This window comes from Rhamphochromis sp. 'chilingali' (genome assembly GCF_963969265.1).
Source record: "Rhamphochromis sp. 'chilingali' genome assembly, chromosome: 10".
In the NCBI taxonomy this organism is placed as follows: Eukaryota; Metazoa; Chordata; class Actinopteri; order Cichliformes; family Cichlidae; genus Rhamphochromis; species Rhamphochromis sp. 'chilingali'.
In genome coordinates, this window is record NC_137937.1 from 32,828,940 (window position 1) to 32,853,770 (window position 24,831).

The following is a 24,831-nucleotide window of genomic DNA, read 5'->3' on the forward strand; positions in this document are numbered from 1 at the left end:
AGGTGCTTATTGTAAAATTCTAGCCATAAATTGCAGGGCCAGATCAAGGGAACGTGCATTTGTGATAGCAAAATTGATTTCATTTAAAAGTCATCAACTGCTGCTTTTAGAGTGACAGCAAATAACAAAGAAGCCAAAATGGGGCCAGTAAAAGAAAATTGCTCTTTGTTCAGGGACATAAAGTGGAGAGTTCAACAGGGCAGAGCAGTTTTCAGCTCGTGCTTGTATCTAAAGCGAATTGTGTATATTGTTAAAATACTTACAGATAGCAACATAGTTACATATAATACAGCACTATCAGGATACATTGCTCACAAAAACAGTGGAGTTATGATACAGTGATTCAGTGCGTGTGTGTGTGTATGTGTGTGTCTGTAATGACTGGCCTTTTGAGACCAATGGTGTTTTAGTACATTTTTGTAATGATCTTTTGGGAAAGTTAGCATCCACAACTTGACTCTTTTGTATTTTATAAGGATTCATAATAGGGTTTTTTTTTTTCCCCTTTTCTTCATTATAATCACCAGATTAAGATGAACGGCCATCATTCAGTTGATATTATGTGTTTTGATTCTGGTTGGGATATTTTGCAAGTGGATACAAATTGTATGGAAAACACATGACTCATAAATCATTTCTACTCTGCGTTTGTATTTTATACTGAAAATCAGTTAATGAACTGTTACTGAAGTTGTTTCACCGCTGACATTTCCCTTTGCTACATGAGTGAATAACAGCTTATGCTGTTTATAATGTCGGCTTGTGGTATGTAGAAAACGCTGCATCTTTTGTGCTTGTTTTTGTTTGATCAATAGACCAAAACTAAAAAAAAAAATCAGTTTAGAAAACAATGTCTCAACAAAATCTATTAGTTGCTGTGTTATAGCAACAAATCATACATCTTTGAGTATGAGTTTGAGTTTTGTGTAGAATTGTAGATGTTTTGAGTCTTAGCATCCATATCAGAATATAATACAGGCCCCCATTAAGAAATGCTGAGATTACGATGGCATGTTATTCTTTACTTTACTATTTTTTTCTTCAGTGAAATTCAGTGTATTTGATTAGGCATCCTTAATACCAGGCAACAGTGTGGTCTGACATTTATTCAGCTCTACATCAGCAAGGAGAAAATTAGCCAAATCACCAGGTTATTTAAAGGTTCCTTTCCATCAGCCTTCCTTATCAGACTAATCATCCTTCCGGTGGTTGTCTTTATCTCCCCTATCACCTTTCACATACTTGGTCATGTTGCAGCACCCAGTCTGCCATTTTACATTATTAGTTCCCTGTCAGGGGCACTCCCTCTAATGCTGAGAGGCTAAGGAGAATGAAGGTGAGGAAGATAGAAAGCGACGGGCCCTGCCTGCTCGTCGCTGGGGGAAGATGAGGAGGCGGCGTTGACGTCCTAATCTCTGGCTCTGATTATCTTCTCATTACAATCAGACGGGAGCCACTCGACGAAGAGGAGAATGTGTAATTACGCTCAAATCTCCCATGACTAAAACAGAGAATAATAAGCAGGGCTAGAACTGTGTGCTCACATCAAATCATTCAGTTTATTTAATCATTCATTCTATGCCGTATTTCACTGTAGATGAAAAGTGGTTGAATTACCCGAACACCTGACTTATGGAAAAATTATTTGGGAGCCAGAAATAATTTTCCTCACTTTTGAAAAAAAAAAAAACCCAAAACAAAACAGAAAATCTGAGTGTCTGGTTTGATTTTGCATTTACGTCTTATTAAATATATCTAGGTCATAGATAAGGACAAAACTTTAAGAACTGTTCCAGCACAAGGCAGAAAGCACCATTTCACAAAATGGCAGGCCAGCTGAGGCATGTAAATAACTGTATTTCAATTGACACATTGATTTGAATGGTAAATGGCTGACCTCCAATTTTCCTAGAGAGTGGCTGGAGGAAAGAAATGGAGGGGAATAAAACACATACCCAGTCGACCAAAGGGAATAAGGCTAACCAAGCATGTTAAATGCCCCCTCACTATTGTGCGATGGAAGCATTAGCTGTGTGGACAACTGCAAAAATCACTTGAAGTTCTCACTGAAGGCTCGAGAGCAAAAACTGAATCTTATTTGTCCTTTTTTCTCTTCCCCCACAGCTCAGAAACTACAACCTGCCAGCAGCTCAAGCCTGATGAGAGGAAAGCTGTGGACACAAGGGACAGATATGGCTGCATCAAAGGAAACAGACGCAAACACCGCAGCCATCGCAGGGCCAGGAGGTGAGTTAGCCTTTGTGTTTTCACACATGCCAAGTAGCAATCCTTCAAAATCATCAGGAGGGTTTTCTGAACTAAAAGAAAACAAGTGCTTGTGAAGAGATGAGAAGGTTGAGAAAAGAATGGGCTTTAAACATGTACGATTGTTGATCAGTTGAGTTTTGTGATTAAAGTTTGTTTTGGTTGCGTCTGTAGATGATAAAGCCTTTTTAACAGCAAAACCAACACACCTTCAGGGCCTGATTCTCAACAAGAAACCCAAGCTAATCTCTATATTCCGGTGCAGGAAAAGCAAACACTCTTATCGGGGTAGGAAATACAAATGGTGTAAGGAATTCCACGCTGTGTCATTCAGATGCAAGAGTCTTCTTCACATGCAGAGAAGAACAGTTTTTAGGCTTTTTATTCAGAGTTGGAGAAATCAATCCAGGCAGAGTTGGTTCTTTCTTTCTTTTTTTCTTTTTTTGGAAAGAAACCTTTTTAATTAATCTGACACCTTCAAAGCCGTTGCAGTTACACAGCAGGGAAGCAGGCAGTGATATGTAAAACATGACTCAAGCAGCATCTGAAGTGTAAGAGCGGATCATAAACATGAATCTCTTCTCTTTGGATGAACTTTACCCGGCGGCTGCTTCTCTTTGTTTTTGAATTTAACAGCAAGCGCAGAGAACACGCTGGCATGCAGGCTTCTGATAATCATTTTTCTGGTTTATGCGTGCAAGAAAAGACATCTGATAGAAGAAAGCACGGTGAGAGAGATTTATAGCATTATTATCTTTGGAACTGGGGCTTTTCTGTGAGACACCCTTCTCACCAGCAGCTCCAAGTTACAGCGTTTTAAAATTTAAATACTAAGAAATCAGAGTAGTTCTCAGTGTGCTGAGTGTACATAGTGCACATAGAACGTACACTAAAGCTCTACCATTGCTGAACCACAGTCTTTTCATCATTTGGTTTGGTAAACCTCTTAAATGATGACTTTACCCTTTCTTATACAGCAGCTCTGCAGCGTATCCATTTCATCAGACAGTAGCAGAGATGATCTTGACTTCATGCAGGGATCTTATTGTGAAGTATATTAGGTCTTACTATATGAGGTTTAGAGCAATAAAATGAATGCATTTTCAGTGTCAAATCTTGCACAACACGGCTGCATTCAGACCAAAAAGCACAGCAATGCTAGAAGCTGCAGGAGGTTAGAGAGAATACTGCTACAAGTTCTAGCTGAGACGATGAAAGGAAGTCCACTTTGAGTAAAGCATCCATTAATTTTAATGAGATACTAAACTAAGTCAAACTCTCAAAACCTCATGCTATATCAAAAAAATAAAGAAATGAATTTTAAAAATTGTATCACCAGTAAAGTACTGTAAGATTACAGCTAAAGGTGATTAAAAACACGTTTGTTAGAGGCCATAATGAACAAGCCAGACCTCTCAGCTGTTTTGGCACAAGCCTGGTTCCTGTTCCCGTATTGAAAAATAAACAGGATTAATCATCACTCAGTTTTTATGCAGCACATATGTGGAACGAACTCCAAGAAAACCAGAGCTCTGTTTGTAATCAAGGAGACGATGTATTTATAGCATATCTACTCTACTGTCCTTTAAGCTGCCCAGTGTTAGATTTGATTTTATTCTTTCATACTTACTTATCTGTGTTTTTGCTGTTTGTTATGTCGCCCTTATATTTCACATAAATGAATTTTGTGTCCAGTGTGAGGACTCTGTACTTGTTTAAGGTTTGAAGTAAATCTACCTTGTAAAGACTGCAACAATGTGTCCACACATTGTTAATTTGGACTATGTATGTGATTGATAATACAGTGGCATGCAAGATGACATGGCATTGCTGCTGCTTTCTAAAATGCATAACTGCAGGAATTTATTTTGCTTAATTTTACTTAGCAACAAATTCTTAGGTTTGTTTATCTATAATATCCACTCTTTTGCTTACATTTGATGTCTCCTGGCAAATCTTGTGGAGCCATAGATACATAGACATACATAGATCCATAGTGCATATATCACTGCCGATTTGGTTCTATCATAACACACAATGTTTGGCAACACCGAAATCTTTTACCTAACCTTAATCAAACAATTTTACTTTCTAAATCGAAGCACAAATCATGCTTGGAGGCTAACCCTGATCTCTGGGGTCAAAGACTATTGTTTTGTATTTCCAAAACCAACTTCTCCTCAAGATCTATTTTGCAATGATTTGTATTAGACGTATATAGACGTGGACTGTGAACGACACCTTTGCAAATACTAGGAATATTGGAATTAAAGATTCATTCACAGAATCATTAACAGAAATATACTAAGATACCAAAGCAAGTTCAGTGCACCTTGGCATTGTGTGAGCTCTGGGACACTGTTCTTCCACAGGATATTTCCTCATATGGGTGTACGGCTCTTCCTTCATTCCTCCTCCTCTTATCATGTGACAAGTATATAAAACATCTAGAGTTGATTCCAAGTCTTGAGTTTACATTTGGTATCTGGTCTTTGTAATTCTCAGTATGAGGTCCAGAGAGATGTTGATGCACATGAAGGATGTCATTATTGGAAAATTCCAAATAATGCTAGAAGAGAGATAAGGAAAACTTTAAGAGTGGCAAAATCAACAATCTGATGCAAAGGAAAATTCACTGGCCAGCTCAGCAACACCAAAGAAAGACATGAAAGATGACAGACTTCAACTAAAGTGACTGGTCAAAGAATTCATTCCTCTATAAGTTAAGAAAAATCCCTTCAGAATGTTTATCCGAGTCGAGAACAGTCTCAAGGAGGTAGTTGTATCATGATCAAAGTCTAGACCATGACAGCTATGAAAAAATATCTTTGAATAGATGAAATTCTTAGAACAATGATCAGAAGAAAAAAAGTATAGAGAGGTAATAGTTCATGATCAGAAGCAAACAAGCAGTTAAACATGGTGGAGGCAACACTGTGGCATAGGGCATGTATGGCTGCCAGTGGAGCTGGGTCACTGGTGTTTTTCGAAGATGTGGCTACTGAAGTAGCAGGGTGATCTCTGAAGAGTACAGAGTTCTGCTTACTGCTCAGATTCAGCCAAATGTAACAAAACTGATCAGATGACACTTCACATAGCAAATGGAAAATGACCCAAAGTATACTGCAAAATCAACCCAAGAGTTTTCCAAGGCAAAGAATTGGATATTCTTCAGTGACCTAGACAGTCATCTGATCTCAACCCAGCAGAGCTGCTTTTCAGTTACTGAAGACAAAACAGAAGGAAGGGAGACCCTGAAATGAGCAGCAACTGAGGGCGGCTGCAGTAAAGGCCTTGATACTTGATACTTTCTTCAATTTGAAATTCACTGTAGAGCCATTACAATTAATAAATCAAAAACCTGCAGCATTGCTGTGTATGTAGAGATTGTACTTCATAAAGGTCAAGCTGGTAAATTCTATCAAATTATATTTATATTAAAAGACAAAAAACAAGGAAGAGAAACCCATGCACGCTGTTTTGACCGCAAGGTCAACTAAAAAGAGGAAACATAACATACCATAAAGCCTTAAAAACACACAAAAAAGCTATGTGATTACATGATATATCCTCCACAAGCCATCAAGGTTAGATGCATGTGTTTTTTCATTGCCTTTTATTAAAATGGCTAACGAGCTAGATCCATTTCCAAATACTTTGTCTCACTTACAAAGCATTGCCTGAGAAAAATCTCTTTTGTTGAGAAGGACATTTGTTCTGTGGATTGTTATCTTGCTAATTGACCTGCAGCAATTTGGCAGAGAAAAAAAAGTTAATTATAACATGAGGCCATAAGCCGCTGACACTGGATTCCATCTAGAAATAGTAAGTTGATGTAATGAGTAGGTTTTTGAGAGTAGTTGTTGTCAAATAACAAAAAGAGCAAAATGCAGAAGTAAACTATTTAGATTTATTTCCAGTGAATTGGGTATCGAATGAAAACAGTCTGAACTTCACTTGAAACATAGAAGTGTGTCTGGTTACAGCTGAAATAAACGTACTTCAGTGCTTCATGGGAGAGAGACATGTTTTGTTCTTTATAATAATATAGGTAATGACATCTTAGATGTAGTCACATACGTGTATGGTCTTCATGCATAATCATGGCTCAGATTAAAACATCAATTCTTTAAAAAAAAAAAAGTTGAATTGAATATATTTTCATCAAAAGTTCCCCAAAAGCTCCCTTTCATACACCATTGTTTCACAAAATCACCACTCCTAGTGCAGCTGGCAATTGACTGCTTTCTCATTCTCCTTTTCATTCTCTCAACTTCATCAAAAGAAAGTGTTTCTGCTGGCAAGAAGAAATGCAAATGCTTGTCTTGTGCTCTCTTTCTACAAGGCCAGAATGGTAGAGGTGTTAATGAGTGACAAAGCGTTGTCATTACCAGGAGAGGGTACTTGGGCTTGGATTGTCTAATCAGCCCTAATGCATTTCAGTTCCTAATGCTCCCAAACTGCCGACTACTCCAAGCAGGGCCATTTATCATAGCAGGACACTCTTCTGCATCCGATGAAACAGGCACATACTCTCCAGAGCTCTGTGGTCGTATATATCAAGGGGGAGTGCAGTTTGTCACTGTCTGGATCAGTCCTGATCACACTCAACTATGTGCATGACCTCTGTTTGTGTAACAGGGAGGTACATTAAATTGGACACATAAATGGCAACAATTACCCTCCTGTAAGCATAAAAATGATTCCAAATATATCGTACATAGTTGCATCTGCAGGCATTTTGATAGCTTAAGTCAAATGCTGAGCAATGAAAATAACACCTGAATATTAGTAACATTATTCTATTTTTATTTTTTTTTAAAAGGTTTCTCTTTTTAATGACAAGTTTCATTCACTTTGAAATATGTGTGTGAATATATATATATATATGCACACACACTCACACACACACACACACACACACATATGCACATTCACATTCAAAGTGGGAGGCTCACACTTTGCACTGACACTTATGCAATTAAATTTATACTGTAGAGAATTGGAAACCTTGATCACGACAATTAGGGTTTTTTTCCTTCTTTTATATTGTTCCATAGCTGCTATGTACTTCTATTACATTAGAGAATCAAGTGCAACTTATTGTTGCTCTTGTACAGTAAAGGTAATTTGCATAATCCTTAAGCTTTATTTCAAATCCCCCATGTCTTTATGTCACTCTTAAGACATGCCAGATGTTTTCCAAGGTTTAATTCTCAATTATCAGTGTCTTTTTACATCACCGTTGTTTGTGGACAAGTGAACAATGCATTAAATGCCTTAACTCAAAAATAGCACTGTGCGTGTCTATTAAAGCCTTTGTTAATGGCTGTTTTATTTGGCAAAAGATTGAAACAACTGGAGCATTTGAACATGCAGGGCTAATGTTAGGCAGAAAAACACACATATATATGCTACAAATGCAGCTTCGGTTTTCACAAATATTCAGTAACTTTTACAATTAATCTTTTAGTCCGTAAGCTACATGCTCCCTTGCCACAGCAAGTATTTCCACATGTTTGATTTGGCTCCTGTTCCTTTCCTAATGCATCCCCAAAGGGAATTTGTGTCTCTGACTTGGCAAACAAAAGGTCACATTTGCTTGCCAAGCAAATGTGTTAACCACTACACCACTTAGTCTGTAAATTTCCAGAAAATATCCACAAGTTTATACCCATTATGATAACTACTTTTTTTTGTTGTTCTGTATCACCCAGATATGGTTAGTCACTCTCTCATGTATTTCCTTGCTATGAATTTCAGTCTCTTCTGCACTTGAAAGGCCCATTCAGGGGGGCTGTGGTGCTTCAAAAGACCTTCATCTTCTTTTCCACATCAGTCATTTTAAAAGAGTAATGAAGTGGACCACTGGACAGCAACCAAGCTGGTCAGCAGATGGAATACGACCATTTTCTTTCCAGTATAGTGATGAATTCACACTTCAAGAGAAGAAAGGATGGATAACAAGAATATCTCACACTATAATGAGAATGTGGCTATACGCAGAACAATGTGTGCAGAAATAAAGGATCCATGAGCTACATGGAGAGATTCCAACACATTCTCACAGTCACCTGCATTTTTGGCACCATTACAGAGCGGTGGCCAGGGTAAAATATCTGTCTTTAAATTATTTGGAAACCAAAACTGAGTGTACCTCATTGCTTCTTCAAGATGTATATCGCTAGCTGCCTCTGTGCAGGGACTGGAGATGAAATTTACCTTTCGGCTATGGTACATTAAAGTATTATGCTTTATCCCTGTTAAATTCAGAAATAAATTATCATCTCCCAATCGAAATCATAAAATTGCTCAGCAGGCCCTGCAGCTCAAAAAGTGAAGGTCTGTATTTTAAGTTCAAGATCAAATCTGTGATCCTCCCTCTGAGTAAAGTATAGTGACGTTCGCTGGCATGTTATTTGTTTTATGTCTATACCAGTTTGGAAAGGATTTTTCATCCTTTTGTCACGAGATTATCTCGTATGGGACATTTGGATCACAGATAATCTTGCTTATGATTGTTGTGAGAGAGAATCAGGATGCATTTATGTGCAGTTATGTGCTGCCAGTGATGAGTCATGTGGATTATTTTACCCCACCCATTCTGTCATGGTTATTTATCTGTAAATACTTTTAGGGAGGAAAGCAATACAGCAAATTCCCAAAGAATATATCAATCAGTTTCCAAAAAAAAGAAGAAAAAAAAGACTTTGACGCTGTGAATAAAATCACAATGCAATGATCTACAAATCATTTGTAGATCATTGGATATATATATATATATATATGTTTTGTTTTGTTTTTTGCTCCAAGTCGTCTTTTAACAGCAAAAATGTTTGGGGACTGTGGAGAGCAATTACTGTAGATTTGAAAGCCAAATGTTTTCCCATGCTTGATATAGGATTTCAGCTGCTCAACCGTCCAGTGCCTCCTTTGACATATTTTCCATTTCATAGTGTGCCAAATGTTCTCTGCTTCCTGCAGGCAGATTAGTTACAGCACCCGGACTGTTTCGCTGTTGAGTCATGCTGTTGCAATACATGCAGAATGTTGTTTTGGTATTTTGCTGTTCAGAAAGACAAGGACTTCTCGGAAAAAGGAAGGCAGCCCATGTTGCTCCAAAATCTGTATATTATGCAGCATTTATGGTGCCTTCACAGATGTACAAGTTATCAGGCAGTGTGTACTAGTACAGTGGCTGTGGCGGTTCGCCTAAACTGCCCCCTTGTCACAGTAAATGCTACAAATTTTAGACAGCGGTTTGCAAAGCTGTCTGTGTGAAGGACCAAAGAAGTACAACCAGGCTGGTCCTGCTTCCCTTTACCCCACACAATGTTAGTGCAATGATTTTTTTTTTAAAAAAGATTTTGATTCACTAGACCACAGAGCAGTTTAACTTGGACTGTTTTCTGGATCTTTATATACTATATATTTATATCCTCAGTAACATTTTAATTTGCATTTATGGCACAAAAACAAACTTTTTTAATTAGCAGTGTTTTTCATGTTCCTGACACCTTAGACAAATTTTCCACCACGGATTTGTGAACTGTAGATTGTGCAGATTTTGCACATACTCGTGTGTGTGTGTGTTTATGTGTGTGTGTGTGTATCCTGAAAAATAGTATTACACCGCCAAACTATCTTCCATGAATTGATGAAAGTAAATGCCTAATTAGTTGGGAGATGTTACACTAGGTGTATTTTAGCCATACAAATAATACAATGAATAACTTAGTAACTTAGTAGAATTGATAGCAAATGGAAGACAAATCGTGGCGATCGTGGCTCAAGAGTTGGAAGTTCACCTTGTAATCGGAAGGTTGCCAGTTCGAGCCCCGGCTTGGACAGTCTCGGTCGTTGTGTCCTTGGGCAAGACACTTCACCCGTTGCCTACTGGTGGTGGTCAGAGGGCCCGGTGGCGCCAGTGTCCGGCAGCTTCGCCTCTGTCAGTGCGCCCCAGGGTGGCTGTGGCTACAATGAAGCTGCTATCACCAGTGTGTGAATGTGTGTGTGAATGTGTGGATGACTGGATATGTAAAGCGCTTTGGGGTCCTTAGGGACTAGTAAAGAGCTATATAAATACAGGCCATTTATTTTTACCATTTACAAACCACACTCTTCTGGATGACAGTCCAGTGCTTTCATCCGCAACATTTATTCATCCACCTCAACCCTATACCACTTCTATTGTTTGACTTTTCCTAACTTCCTAAAGGTTTCTGCCAACCTGAAAATGCTTTTTGGCAAAAGGCAAACTTCTGCCTCTGGCCTGTAGAAGGCTGCTTTTCAGCAAAAAAAAAAAAAAAAAAAAAAGCTTTGATATTCCAGTAAACAATACTTGGCACCAGTTACACTTTATATATTTGGCTACAGAGCTTTTGAACATAGTGAAGCATTTTGGGCAGTAAAGCTATGTTTTTCCTTCAGGGTGTGGTTAAAAAAAAGCAGAACAAAAAAACAGTGGCTGCAGGAATTTGATTCATCAGTTTGATACAAATACAGCTGCAAATAACAACTGTGGTGTAAATACTGGGTGTGAAAATAGGAAACTACTAAGTTAACCACATAAGCTTAGGAGTAAAGCGTAAACCAGTCAATAATTAAACCTCTGGGGTCGACGGACCCAAATCACATGATCAATTTAAGATGGCATAGCAGCAAGATGTAGTCTCCCTGAGAATCCATTTCAGCTTGTGTTAAAAGTGCTTCCAACTATATACCAATTTTTAAATTGTATTGATAGGCCATGATATTTTTTCCTGTCTGCTGGAAGAAAAAAATGGGTAAAAACTGCATTTTTTCAAGTCCTGCAAGCACTTAAAAATACATGAAAAAACATTCCTTTCCTATTGGTGGACAAATGTACCATGTTGAGCAATCCAAATATTAGATGGCAACATGTGACATTTGGTTATTTAGGAAGAGGGGGAAGTTTTAGGAGTGATAGCAGTGAGAGTGAGAGAAAAAGAAAGTGAGTTTTGAGAGATTTGTGACGTTTAGTGTTTTGTCTTGTTTATTTAGTGTGTAGTTAAGTCGTCTGTTTTGTTTTGTTTGTCAAAACAACGGGGCAATGGCTGAATGTCACAGTTGCTAAAAAGCCACCAAAGGCAGATTGCAATGTAGAGTTTGACTCCAGGTGGCAAACAGGAGGAGTGATACACCTCCTGCTGTCAGGCCTGGAGGTACCAGGCTTGTGATGTGCTCCTCTGTCTTATAGTGGACAGAAACTATTTTTTGGAGTGGCAAAAATAATTTGTGTGGCATCCTATTTGATGGACACCTGATTATTATGTAAATAGTTTTAAATGTTTATTTAAAAAACAAAAACAAAAAATATATATATATATATATATATATATATATATATATATATATATATATATATATATATATATATATATATATATATATATATATATATATATATGCATTCGCATCTGATTTTAGATTTAATGTGTTAATAGAGTATGTGAAAATGAGAAGAAAAAAACCTTTAAATTCAGACATGTGGTACCATTGCTGAAAAGAATGATACCAAACAAGGCAAGGTAAAATATAGAGGTATAATCAAAAGTAGTCAACAACAGCCAATTATACTCTGGACCCCGGAGGGTTAAACAAACAGCTGGTCCAAGCTTTAAAACTGTACAGCATAATTCTTAGGGATATTGAGCTATTAGAAATTCATTTACATTTCTTTATAGGTGCAAAGGCTTCTGCATTGAGTAATCTTGAAAGAATATAAGTCAGAATATTTTCGATTCAGTAGATCAAAAATCGCTGTGAAATTCTTGAATGTAAGACTGTGTATCATTCATTGGATCCCAAAAAGATAACAAACGTGTCCCCTCTGCTCTGAATTTGCTCACAGTCCGTCCTTTGATGAGGAACCTTCCCCTCGGCCAAAGAGGAAGAAGAAGAAGAGGAAGTCTGAGCGGAAGAGGAAGAGGAAAAGGTCAGTTTCCAAAATTAGATGACACTGCAGTGTGATGTGTGTTGGTGTGGAAATAAATAAACCAAGGTTTGTGCAGAGGAATGCTTTAAATTCATATTTATTTTTAAATTTTTCCTTATTTAGGTCTCCTTCTTACAGCCTGTCACCACCGAGGAAGAAGAAAAAGAAGAAGAAGAAGAGCTCCAAGAAAAGCAAGCGGCACAGGTAAGTACAGTAAATGTTAAAACAATATACAAAAACAGTTGCACGAGTTTTATATTTATGACTTAAATCATCTTGTTTCCCTTTTCAGGTATACCTCCAAGAAGTCAAAACACAGGTACATATATGATTTTTTTCTTCTATAACCTCTGCATGTCTGCTTGCACTGTGCACATCTCATTTCTAAAAGAAAGACGGTTCATAACAGGATGAGTTCCTGTGTAACAGTTGGTGCCTGCTTTCAGCAAGATTACTGGATTTCCACCTGAAACGCAATTCTCTTTTAGTATCAGCAAGTATGCAAGCTGTCTGTGCAGGCTTCGTCAGTATCAATACCGCTCTCTCATGATATTATTCTCTTTCATCCTAACAGCTCTTCAAGTTTAAAACATAAGAGGAAGGATGAACGCAAGCACAAGAAAAGGTCAGTGTGTGACTGTTGCATCAGAATGTACTCTCCAGGTCCTACACTATTTTTTCCCCCTCACAACCTCCTCTTCTTCCAGCAATGGTAGTCCATCCAGTATTTTCAGAATACCCACTGTCGAGGAGGAAAAAGAGAGGATACTGCAAAATACTATCCTGTAAGGGCAAGATAGGTGAATACAGAAACGTACCGCTTTTATATTTCTTGAGCTAAGCGTGAAAGAACCTTTGCAAACAGAAAAACTGATTGAACACTTGAGCCACAAAGAGAGAAAAATGGGTGAAAGAGGGTAAGAGAAACCAATTTCATGCTGTGATCTTGCAACATTTTATAATTTGACTTTGGATGAGCGCATTGTTGTTTGTAAGCACAGAGCCATGTTCGGTAGCTGCTGACTTGAACGGAAACCATTGCTTTCCAGCTGACTACAACTCTTTATTCTCTTTTCTTTTATTCAGATCACTTCACTCGTTCATGACTTTGTCATTCTGTTATACTCTTCCCTTCGCTAATGTGACCTGTCACTCAGAGTAGCCAATAAAGAAACATAAGGTGATGATGTGACATATGCAATTTTGACGTTAAATAAATAAAAGCTGGCCTGTTTATCAGGCACTCCCATTCAACTGCTCGTTAACACAAATATTTAATAAGCCAATCACATGGCAGCACCTCACTAATGCCTGTATTTGACCTTTCTTCCTGATTCTGATCCTGACCTCAGAATTTGGGAGAAAGGTGACTTAAGGCAGCGGTCCCCAACCTTTTTTTGCGCCACGGACCGGTTTATGTCTGACAATATTTTCACGGACCAGCCTTTAAGTTGCCGTGGATATATCAACAAAGTCAACAAAAGATATAACTGTTTTAACTTTAGATATTACTTATTACTGCACGCTGTCTTACTACTGAGCCTTTACTTGTTGAGAGCACTTGGAAAAAGTAGTTACAATCTTTAAGGATGCTTTTCTTAATGTGACTTGAAAAACAAATCCTTAATTTGAGTGAAAATTCTGAGGTTTTACTGAGAGAGGCAAGTGTCCCTGTACCTTTATCGAAACCACTCACGTCAGTGAGAAAGGTGTGGACTCCATGTGCAGCTGGAGCAATAAGCACAAAAAAAGAATAAATCAAAGTAAGGATGAAATTCAATAATGCTTGTGTTATTCTCACACTGTGCCCTTCCTGACTGGTGCTTTTTTAAAGTTGATGTTCAATCATCAAATTTCGTTCTAACTGATATGTTGATATCAGCTCAGGATGTAAACTGTTATATGATGTGGTTCAATGGAAAATGTAATTTATTAAGAATAAATCACATATGCTGTGAAAAAAAAAAAAAAAAAGTTGCCGTGGATAAATACTACAAAATAAAACCAGTACCAGTACCAAAAAAAAGAAGATTTATTCATAACACACAGGAAAAGACCCAGAGAAAACAAGTTAACGATAAAAACGATTAAAGAAAGTAACGATAAAAACTGATAAAAACTCTGAAAACCATAAATTTCACACTCGAGCCTCAACTCTCACAGTCCGGTACCAAATGGCTCATGGAGCTATAAACGGCCCGGGGGTTGGGGGCCACTGACTTAAGAGACTTTGGTAGGGATGGGTATCGTTTAGGTTTTAGCCGATACCGGTGCCAAACCGGTACTTTTGAAACGGTGCCGGTGCTTAAACGGTGCTCAAATCAGTGCCTAAAGAATGGAGAACACAAAATTGATCCTTAAACCTCTCATGTTCAGCTGTTTTTTTTTTTTGTAAAAAGATAACAATGTTAGCTTTTTCTGCAGCTATGTGGCATATATGGTATCACTCTTGGCTGGAAGCAATGCTTAAACAATGGAATAAATACAAACTTTGTCCAAAAACTTCTCATGTTTAGCTGTTCTCCACTTTTTCTTTGGTCATTTTAGCCTTTTTGGCCAGGGTGAAGGGAGTATCTGCCATCAAACAAGAAGACAGCCGCATGTAGCTATGATGATGTTTGCTAGTTCACCTTACATACATTAATGTAATAACGTGGTTAGCCTACTAAACGTAAATTACACACGAACAACATTAAGCTACTCACACAGAGAAGAACGGCTGCTGCTGCATCATCATCCTCATCATTTCTGCTACACTGGCAGGGCTAGGGGCCAGGACTCTCCTCTTCGTGTTTTTGGGGGATGTTGCTAACTCCGGGTCCGATAACAGGCAACCCACCCGCAGTAGATGTGCTCGGTGTGAGGTCTGGCAGCAAACTATCAAATACGGCGCATTTTTCGGCTTTAAAAAAAAAAACGCTATGCGTCGCCAGGTGTTTCATTGGATTCGAGGTGTTACCTCCTTTGCGCAGTATCACAGTATCACCTTAAAGCACTTGTTGCAGGCTGCTGAGTTTACATATTTTGCTGTGAAGTACAGCCAGACTTTTGACCGCTTCGCCTTGGGCATTTTTAATCTGTAGCTCTGCTCTAAAAGAACGTACGTACCTGGACCCGCCTACTATCCTCGGAAACGTAAAATGATTGGCTAGAAATCAAAGTGTATCACAGCTCAGGAAAAAAAAGCACCGAAATAAAACACCGAAATGTGCGCTGTTTTTCGGTCTGGTTACTACCGTTATGTCATCATGGCACCAGATACCGGTACCCATCCCTAGACTTTGGTAGTTGGTGCCGGTCAGGCTGCTGAAATTTTCAACACCACAATCTCTAGGGTTTACAGATCCAGCTTGTCGACCTTGTTGTTGTTGTCAGGGTTCACAGGAGTAGGGCCAGACTGCTATGAGCTGATATGAGCACTACAGTAACTCAAATAACCACGTATTACAACCAAGGAATGCAGAAGAGCATCTCTGAACACACAAGACATCGAACCTCCAAGCAGACGAGCTGCAGCAACAGGATACCACACTTGGTGTCAAATGACTCCTGTCTGCTAATAACACAAAGCTGAGGCTACATTTTGAATAAGCCCACCAAAAGTGGAACACAGAAGACTGAAAATATGTTGCCTGGTCTGATGAGTCTTGATTTCTGCGCTGATGTTCAGATGATAGGGACAGGATTTGGCATAAACCACATGAAAGCATGGATCCATCTAGCCTTGGTTCTTGGTTTCTTCCTGTTAAAACAGAGTTTTAACTTCCCACTGTCACACAGAGGTTGCTGGTATCATCTGATTGTTGAGGTGTTCTCTGTATTATTGTACAGTCTTTAGCTTACAATATGAACTACCTTGAGGCAACTGTTGTTGTGATTTGGCGATACAGTATATGACTAAAATTTGACAGCCTTAATGTCTTCAGTGTTGTTTTAACAGTAAACAGAATATTAAATTGAAAAGTAGTCACTCCACTGTAAACACTTACATTGATAGCTGAAAATTCAAGGTGGAGAAAGGCCACAGACTGCACATAAAATATAGATGTAGGCACCATAACAGACTGGCTTGACTACCATTTTAAAGCCTCACCTTTTTCCAAGACAGTTTTTTTTGGATGGCAAAATCAGAACTGTCTAGTCACCAGCTTTCAATTAAAGAGGAGCATCCATAATTCAGTGTGATATTAAATGAGAATCTAATTCTGTTTTGTGAACATCTTTCTCAAGACAAAACTTATGCAGGGGCCATTTTTGGTCTGTTCATCTTTAAACTTCTGGCCACCAGTAGGCTACAAGACACTTTTTTGCATTAGCACTACTGTTGTTTAAAAATGTGGGGAAAGGAGAAAAACTATAGCTGCTACCAATTAGAAATGTTTGGCTGTCCAACATAAACAATGTGAAAGCATGCAGATGTGGAGTATTGTGGTTTGAGTTTGTTTTCTTGCATTTATCCAAACTAAAGGACTACTAGTGAGGCCATTTTTGCCTCTGCTGAATTGCAGATAATTGGACAAATAGCACATGTCAATTAAATGTGTATATGGCAGTCCTCTGCTTTGTAAAAGAAGCTAAATAGCCACCACAATGAACTTACTAGAAAAACTAAAGAGATAATGTTTTAATGTATTTTAGTGCAAATGAATAGAGAACAGAACATAACATCAACCTGTCACTCCAAGTGGCGATGTACATTATATGCACATTTAAAGCAGAGACAAGAGTCAGGAGTGATTCGTGAAAGAAGGCACAAAAGGATGAAAGGGAAGGTTTACAGGATGGTAGTGAGATCATTACTACTGAGTGCCACTTACAAAAAGACAGGATGTGTAGTTGGAGGTGGCAGAACTGAAGATGTTCATATTTTCTTGAGTGACCAGGATGACCAGAAGTAGAAATCAGTATATCAGATGGACAGCTCGGGTTGAGCGGACTGCAGACAAAGTTAGATAAGAAGGGCTGAGATGGTTTGGAACTGCACAAAGGGATCATGGATATATTGGACAGAGGACATTAAAGATGGAGTTTCCAGGCAGGAGAAAAAGAGGAAGAACACAGAGAACATTCATTGGTGTAGTAAAGGAGGACATGCAGAGGGTTGGTGTGACAGAGGAAGGTGCCAGGGTGAGGTAGGTGATCCACTGTAGCGACCCTTATGGGAGCAGCTGAAGGAAGGCAAAAGAACAAAGAACAACAATTTAAAAGTTTGATTTTTATTCTTCATCACATGTATTCGTTCATATTTATCATAAAGAGGGGGTAGACCAGGTTCTAAATATATTTATTTTGGCTGTAAATTTGTAAAGTTGTTGGGAGTCAGTGTGGATTTGTTTGCCAGTTAGCAATTCTGCGTTGCTTCATGTAATAGCAGAGGAGGCTTCTGTTTGAGAATGACATACGCAGGTCATGGCAAACTGTCCTGTACTATGAACATAAACTTTGGAAAGTGTGATTTCTGGATAACTCTCTGGCCCTCCAGGTTAGCCAGACTTTGGAAGACAAAAGAAAGGTGCCCAAAAAAGTTTTAATAAATTCGTAATCCTTTTTTTTGGTCTTACTGTAGAGGCACACATATAACAGAAATTCAAGTTTCTCTCAAAACTAAATGGTTTGCATAATGGTTTTCTTGTACTGCTGATCTTTGGAGAAGTGCAGCTATGCTATTTGCTTGCATGTTTGGCTTGATAGGTCTCATGTGTAGCTGGGACATTAGTAAAATTTGTTGTAAATCCTGTACAATGTATGTTTAATTGATGGAATAAATAATGCATTTATTTATTTAGTTACAATACTAATAATAATACAATTGCAAAAACTGCCAAAGTTTCAAATAATTAAGTCAGTCTTGGTAATCGCTATGATTAAAACGCTTTACTCCTCTTTTCCTGCTCTTTGAATGGTGTTACAAAAAGAAAATATTCTTAATATATCACACAGCTCTGACTGTTCTTCCTGCCAATCAACACAGAAGTCCTAACACCAGGCTGTAGAGACCTTGTGTTTGCAATGGCCCACCGATCAGATAAAATGGTTGTCTTAAAGGGAGGGGGAAGAGAGCGCAAAAAGATATGTTTTGAACAGCTAAACCAAAGTCAAGCCCAAGAAGACAGGGATTATGTAAAGCTACTTTAGTGGAGTTTTTTGTGAAAAAAACTAATCATAATCTTAGCTTCCTCTCTACGTGTTTTTTTTTTTTTTCTTTGTTTTGTTTCAGTTCTCGGACTCACTCACGTCGGAGACGGCGGTATCGGAGGTCAGAGTCAGAGACTTCTTCCTGCCAATCTTCAACAGAGGACAGGTAGGCCCAGCGCCCCCACTTCCACCCCACCCCCAGCCCGCTCCCTTGGTTAATCTTATCAGTCTGAGGTGTCTGCCGAATTCTTGGTCACATCGCAGAGATGACTGATAAGGTGGAGGTGACTTCCTCAGACTCAGGCACAACCGGGCCTTATCACAGCTGCACAGAAAATGGCTGCAAATGCACTCTAGAGATCAATACACTCAATTATAATGACATATAGCAAATTTCTGGTTGTGTGATACTATGAAAGATGTCTTTTATGGGTCATACTGGGCTGACTGCATAAAGATTTCTAAAAGCTAGAAGCATATCTGGATACTTTCTGATATAAATTAATCATTTCAGTCATTTATCACTGAGAATATACATATATAAATATATACATATATAAATATATATATATATATATATATATATATATATACATATATATATATATAAATATATATATATATATATATATATATATATATATATATATATATATATATATATATATATATATATATATATGTACAGTTCGATGACTGAACCTTTATCCCTGAGAAGTTTTAACTCCAATCAAAGTCCAGAATTCAAACTGACTGATCTGTCCAAACCGTTTAGGTTACTCAAACAATGAGAATTATGTGGCTTTATTATACATTCTTCCAACATTTTCATCCAATGAATCATTTAATCTTTCACGTGGAAAAACATTCAAGAATTCATTTTGTAACAGATGCTCTATGATTACTAAATGGCACAAAACGTAGCTGAAATAAAGTCTGATATTTTTCCGACGTTACCTTTTATCCCATTCTCTGAAGTGCAAAATTGGCTCTAATATAACACAATCATCTCTGTCATGATGAAAACTAAATGCAGCATTTTCTCACAGACACCATCTGCAAAAATCTGTGGTTCATCAAGGATTTGGAGACCTGGCAGCTGTAGGACAGGAAACCAATGCAGTGCTCAACTACACAGACATGAAGTGGAGACCTACAACCAAATCAGTGTGTAAAATGGCTCCAAAATATCGCTCCATCCTCTCTGCTGGCACCGTAAGTACTCTTTAGGACTCTCATAGTGCTGCCACTGGTTCAGTTTCATTTCTCAGTTATTGCCATGTCAAATGGCTTATTTTCAGGCAACCTGAAATGCCTACAGTGAGACGGCTGCGTTTGGCAATTTACTTTCAATTCTGAAAGTATTTTTACATAGGCCATTAAAAAACAGCACGTCTGTATTTTTAGAACAAAATCTTACATCTATATCCAGTTGAAACACAGCATATTTTATTCAGCTAAACCCTCTTCACAATCCTCAAAGGCGTCAACATTTACCAAATTGAACAAAACATTACATGGCCTAAATCTTAGTTAGTGGTTAGTGGTTTCTTCTTTTTCAGCGATTTTGTCAGCTCTTGTTTCTCTGCTTTAAAAACTGATATGATTACTGGGCGGTAGAGTCCCCGCTACATTACAGTTGGCAAAACACGTTGGATAAACAGTGTGATTTGGGTATTTTAAGGCTTATTTCTCCTTCTGTTGAGAAATCATGCTACAGTCAATATACTACCGTAAATATCGGAATAAACTGACACTGTAACTGCAAATTCTTATTCCCCTCTGGCCTGCAGCATCAGTAAGCAGACACTTGAAAAGCTTTCTCATCCCGGTGTGTCAAATACTGCCGTTGTGTTAAATGCTATTGGTGTCTTTCGATGCGTGAATTGTGGTAATTAGATGCCCAGAGATGAGTCTTCTTTAAAAGTAAAGTCGAGTAGTAAGTCACAGGATGGTTAGCCAGGGGACTGCAGTTTGTGTCCTGTTCAGGAAGTTTAGGTATAGAGTCTGTTTTCCTCGTTTTCACTTGCTCATTAGGTTTATTTCTCTCACTGGTTAGTTGTAAACACTGATTTGAAGCTGACTGGGAAAAACACTATGGTTTGGCTTTAAATCTTACTGGCACATTTAAAAATACCAATTACTGCATTTAAATGTATTGTTAAGAGGTCTGTAAGCATTCATATATAAGGTGGGAGTGAGAGATCTCTCACTATTAGCATAGTGCCAGAGGACACCTTTTGTGTATCTCTGAGGGGCTTTGATAAAAGTGTTGTTTTTTTGGGATTGAGAATGGGCTGAACTTTGATAACAGGCTAAATTCAGTGATGTAAAAAAATAATAACCAGTCTCCTACCTTAAAGCTGTGTGTTTTTACTTTTTCGCTGACAAACAAGAGGAGTAACACTGACGTGCTGCACAGGATAATAATGATGTGTTTTTTGTTCCAAATGAACAGAAGTTACTGACATTGCCTTAAACCATTATCTGAAAGCAGCGTGCAATTGTTTCTGGTCTAATGGCATCAAAAATGCATGAGAGTGCAGCTTTTTCGAGTTAGCACATAGCACTTAAGGGTTAGGGACAGTGTAAGAGGGGATATTACTCATTAGCTAGGGGCAACCTGCTTCCTGCATTGACATCCAACAAAAGGATTGTGTGCAAACCATAAATGTTTTAAGGGTTGAATAAGATTCAGTTGCAGGTGTGTGTTTACAATTTGGTCTATGACCTCTCACTAGTTACATTTATTCGGGAGTTTAAATTAAGATGACAGCTTTTGTTCCCATCAACCCTCTGCAGAAAACTACATTTTTTTTATTTCGAGCAAATCATTTCAGTGGTTCTAGTGTCAAACCAACAAAAAACACATCCTTAAAGCATTTTTTAGAAGGCAGATTTTCAATTTTAAAATTTGAGTTTCCTCTTTTGTTTTTTTGTTGTTCTTTTGTTTCTTCCAGCAGCCTCATACATGCAGCTATGTCCTAAAACCCCATTGTCTCTGGTTTATTGGAGCATAAAATATATTTAATTTCTCTCCAGCAATCCTTAAATTATGCTAATTGCACAGACGGATGTTTTTAATTAAACACCACAGGGTTTTAATTGAAATTCAATAAATTAATCCATATATCGAATTATGCCTGGCATTCAATTTCCCACAGTCTCTCAGAAGGACTTTGCAGTTGGTCGCTGAGGGGGTAGCCTTGCTTTAAAGTGTTTGCATAAGGTTTATTTATGGAGTTTGATCTTGTGAATAAAGGCACATAATCCAAAAGGTAATGCAGAATGATCTTTGCTTATTATTTCTTCCCCCCCAAAAAAGCAATCCATAAAGGGACAGGTAGGTATGAGTGGATAAAAAAAAAGAGTGTGGTTGATTTTAAAATATGTCACCATATGTTCATGTGGTGAATTGGTTTTATATTTTGAAAGTGTGTAGTGTGTTTGAGGCACCAACCTGAAAGAAAAGCACAAAAGAACTTTATGCCAGAATGTGAGATTAAATGTTTACTTGACGTCAGCCTTGTCAGAATATCTTGAGGTGCCATGAAGAATGTGTTTGTTTAAATATGTACTTCTGTAAGTGAAATCTTTTACCCCTGAGTATACACAGATTATGTGCCACTGCAAATGTTAAAGAGGATTGTAGATGGACAAAGATTTGCTTAAATTTCCCTCAGGGTCGGTCTGCTGTGTTGACTGTAGACTTGATAATGGGAAACCTTTGGGAGAAGAGGCTGGCTTAACCTCTTACACGTGTTTTGGAGTCAGAATCAAAGCTTAGTTAACTGTCACTGTTAAGAGGTCACTACTTTTATCCATCTGTGGACTTTTTGCAATTAAGGAAAAACTAAAATTTGAAATTGAGAGGTCAGTTAATCAAAAAGGTAACTAGTTTCGCTCTCCAAAACTTTAAAACAACACTGAAGAAACAAAAAAAAGTGCCGATATAAGGCTAACTAGCTCTGGGTTTTGAAGAGAGGGTTATTGTCTTTTTCTTGCAATTTACGACTCTAATGATGCACTTATGTTGCCCGCTCTTCCCTTTTTTTTTACACCTTACCTACTTAAGGAGGAAATCTTGATTGGTAAGTGGATGTTATCAGCAGATTTAGGGATTTACTTGTAGGTCGGTGCAGGCTAATTATTTACTTCTTACAGGAGAAAGAGCACAGTCATCTGTCCTTTTCTGAGGGCTTTCTTAGTTAGACTGATGGGATCCCTCTTTGTCTGCAATCCTTTTCATTTCTACATAATACCCATTTTTGTGATGTTTGTTCAGTGTTCTTTAAATGAGGCTTTTCAATGGGGTCTATTATTTACTCTTCTTCTCTTTACTCGAGGTAGAGCCAGTAGATCTTTTCACACATAGTTTTTCTCTTTCTTTTCTGCTTTTTGTTGTTCCTTTCATATAATTGTTTTAGTTTAGACTTTCCTTAAAAACTGTTTTCTTGTTGATTTCTTTGACTTTAGTTGAGTTCAGACTTTCTTTCGAGGTTAATCGCATGCTTCAAATTTGCATGTCTTTATCTTTCAAAGCTTTCTGTCCCAAGAAAAAAGAAAGAAATCTCTTCACTGTATTTTCAAGGGAATATGTGCCTTTGTACTAGAGTATTCACAGTGCATCAAAGCAGGTAGCAGGTTTCATGTATCAGTTCACACCTGGCTTTAAGCTGCAGCCTGTTTGTCTCTTTGCAGACTTTGTCGTCAAAACCTGCAAGTGAGATTTTACATGGAAATGGGTCTCAGCATTTAACGAGCCAGACTGTAGGTCCACATGATTACGATTCTGGGAATGACACATCTTCGCCGCCATCGAGCAAAACTGGTGTTTCTCAGGGGAGTGTCACTCTTGACAACAAGAGCAACAGCTGTCAACGTGTGGCCTCGCCAGGGAAGCTAAAGTTCACTGAGAGAGACAATGTCTCTGATTCAGGAAACTCTGTGACCAGCTATGCTTCCTTGTGCAAACCTTACGGGGAAGACGGTTTGTCTGCAACCCTTTTCAGTGGAAATGGCAAGAGGTAATTTTTTTTGTTCTCAATAAATCATCCATCTGAATGAATTCAAGCTTGTTTAGCTGCTGTTTATATGCTCTGTTTCCTCCTTTGAATCTTTAATCTGATGAGTGGAGAATAAAGGGAAGCATTTATTTAAACCCAACCTTGGATACACAGTTGGTTTCTTCACTCAAAGTTGTGAAACATCTTAATGTATTTCTTTTAAAGAGAGCAGATAACCTTGGGGTGTCGGCTAGAGGTTGTGAGATCCCCAAAGACATCAAGCTGCTCAGAGAGGAGGAGCGACTTGTCTCAAGGGCGACCAAAAACCCGGTCATCTAGCAGCAGGAGCAGGAGCAGATCCTCAGGGAGTTCCAGATACTCTGGACGCTACTCTCGAAGCCCCTCGCTTTCATCTTGCAGGTTTTATGTTTCCATAGTACGTCACTTGTTATTTTATTTTGCAGAAATGTCAGTAATCTTCAATAGAATGTTTCCTCATTTTGTCACTGTAGCTCATATTCACGCTCAATGAGTAATTCAGCTGATCTGAGGCGAAGAGGAAGCTACTCGAGATACAGTCCCGACAGGTGAACTTCACTACATGTTTCAAATACTAATGAGTCCTCATTTGCAATGCATGGGAATAAACATATATTGACATTGTTGTTTTTCTGCGAGACAGAAAAAGAACAGCTAGCTCCAGAGAGACAGATGCGAAGCATACACATAAAGTTAGTGGGAAAAGGCGAAGACGCAAATCCTACTCTCCTATGAAGAAAAGGAGGAGAGACTCACCAAGCCATCTGGAAGCACGGCGAATCACAAGGTACAGCTCTACTGGCCTGGTTATTTATAGTACAATGTACAGTTTTATGCCTAAAGGCAGCAAAAATGTACTGCTGGTCCCACCCTCCACCCCCTCGGTTGGACAAGTTCCCAACCTGAAATCTTTCACCCGTGTTGATGAGCTATGTACCTTGAAATGGCATTTAGCCTGAGGATGAGACAAGTGTTGGCTCAGAAGCCACCACAGGGGCTAAAGAAACAGATGGTGACAGAAGGAAATCTGAAATTTAAAAGAAAGGAGAAAGTTGACCATGACTTTAACATGACACTTCTTTTACTTGGAGAAAAAAGACACTCAGAAACAGCCACAGAAATAGCACAATGTAATTATTATAACTAAATGTTAATAGTGTTTAGTTATCGTTTCATTGTTTTAAAGGCTATGAATGTTTTGGACACTCCTATCCCTGCAGTGAATGAGTTGGTGACGATCATATAAGATTTCCATATTTTTGAAGATTTTAATTAAAATTTTTAAAAGTGTGCCCATGTAGAAATCAATGAGAGACTGTTATTATGGTCTGAACACATAACAAATGCTATAACCAAAGGATTATAAGGGTTTGGTCAGCACTGGAAAATGATGTGGATACAGTGCCTACAGGGTGACTGAGTCTAGGT

General features: G+C 38.2%; 1 protein-coding gene across 1 annotated transcript in view; it reads left to right on the top strand.

Annotated features, from left to right (window-relative positions):
• Positions 1-24,831, top strand: part of srrm4 (serine/arginine repetitive matrix 4) — a 63,038-nt gene that overhangs the window by 33,456 nt on the left and 4,751 nt on the right. Inside the window, exons 2-12 of the mRNA XM_080893969.1 lie at positions 2,125-2,247; positions 12,140-12,223; positions 12,347-12,427; positions 12,516-12,542; positions 12,798-12,848; positions 18,441-18,524; positions 19,408-19,573; positions 23,060-23,385; positions 23,590-23,784; positions 23,877-23,951; positions 24,047-24,190. Of these exons, the coding sequence (XP_080750095.1) occupies positions 2,125-2,247; positions 12,140-12,223; positions 12,347-12,427; positions 12,516-12,542; positions 12,798-12,848; positions 18,441-18,524; positions 19,408-19,573; positions 23,060-23,385; positions 23,590-23,784; positions 23,877-23,951; positions 24,047-24,190 (1,356 nt within the window). The remainder of the gene's footprint in view (positions 1-2,124; positions 2,248-12,139; positions 12,224-12,346; positions 12,428-12,515; positions 12,543-12,797; positions 12,849-18,440; positions 18,525-19,407; positions 19,574-23,059; positions 23,386-23,589; positions 23,785-23,876; positions 23,952-24,046; positions 24,191-24,831) is intronic.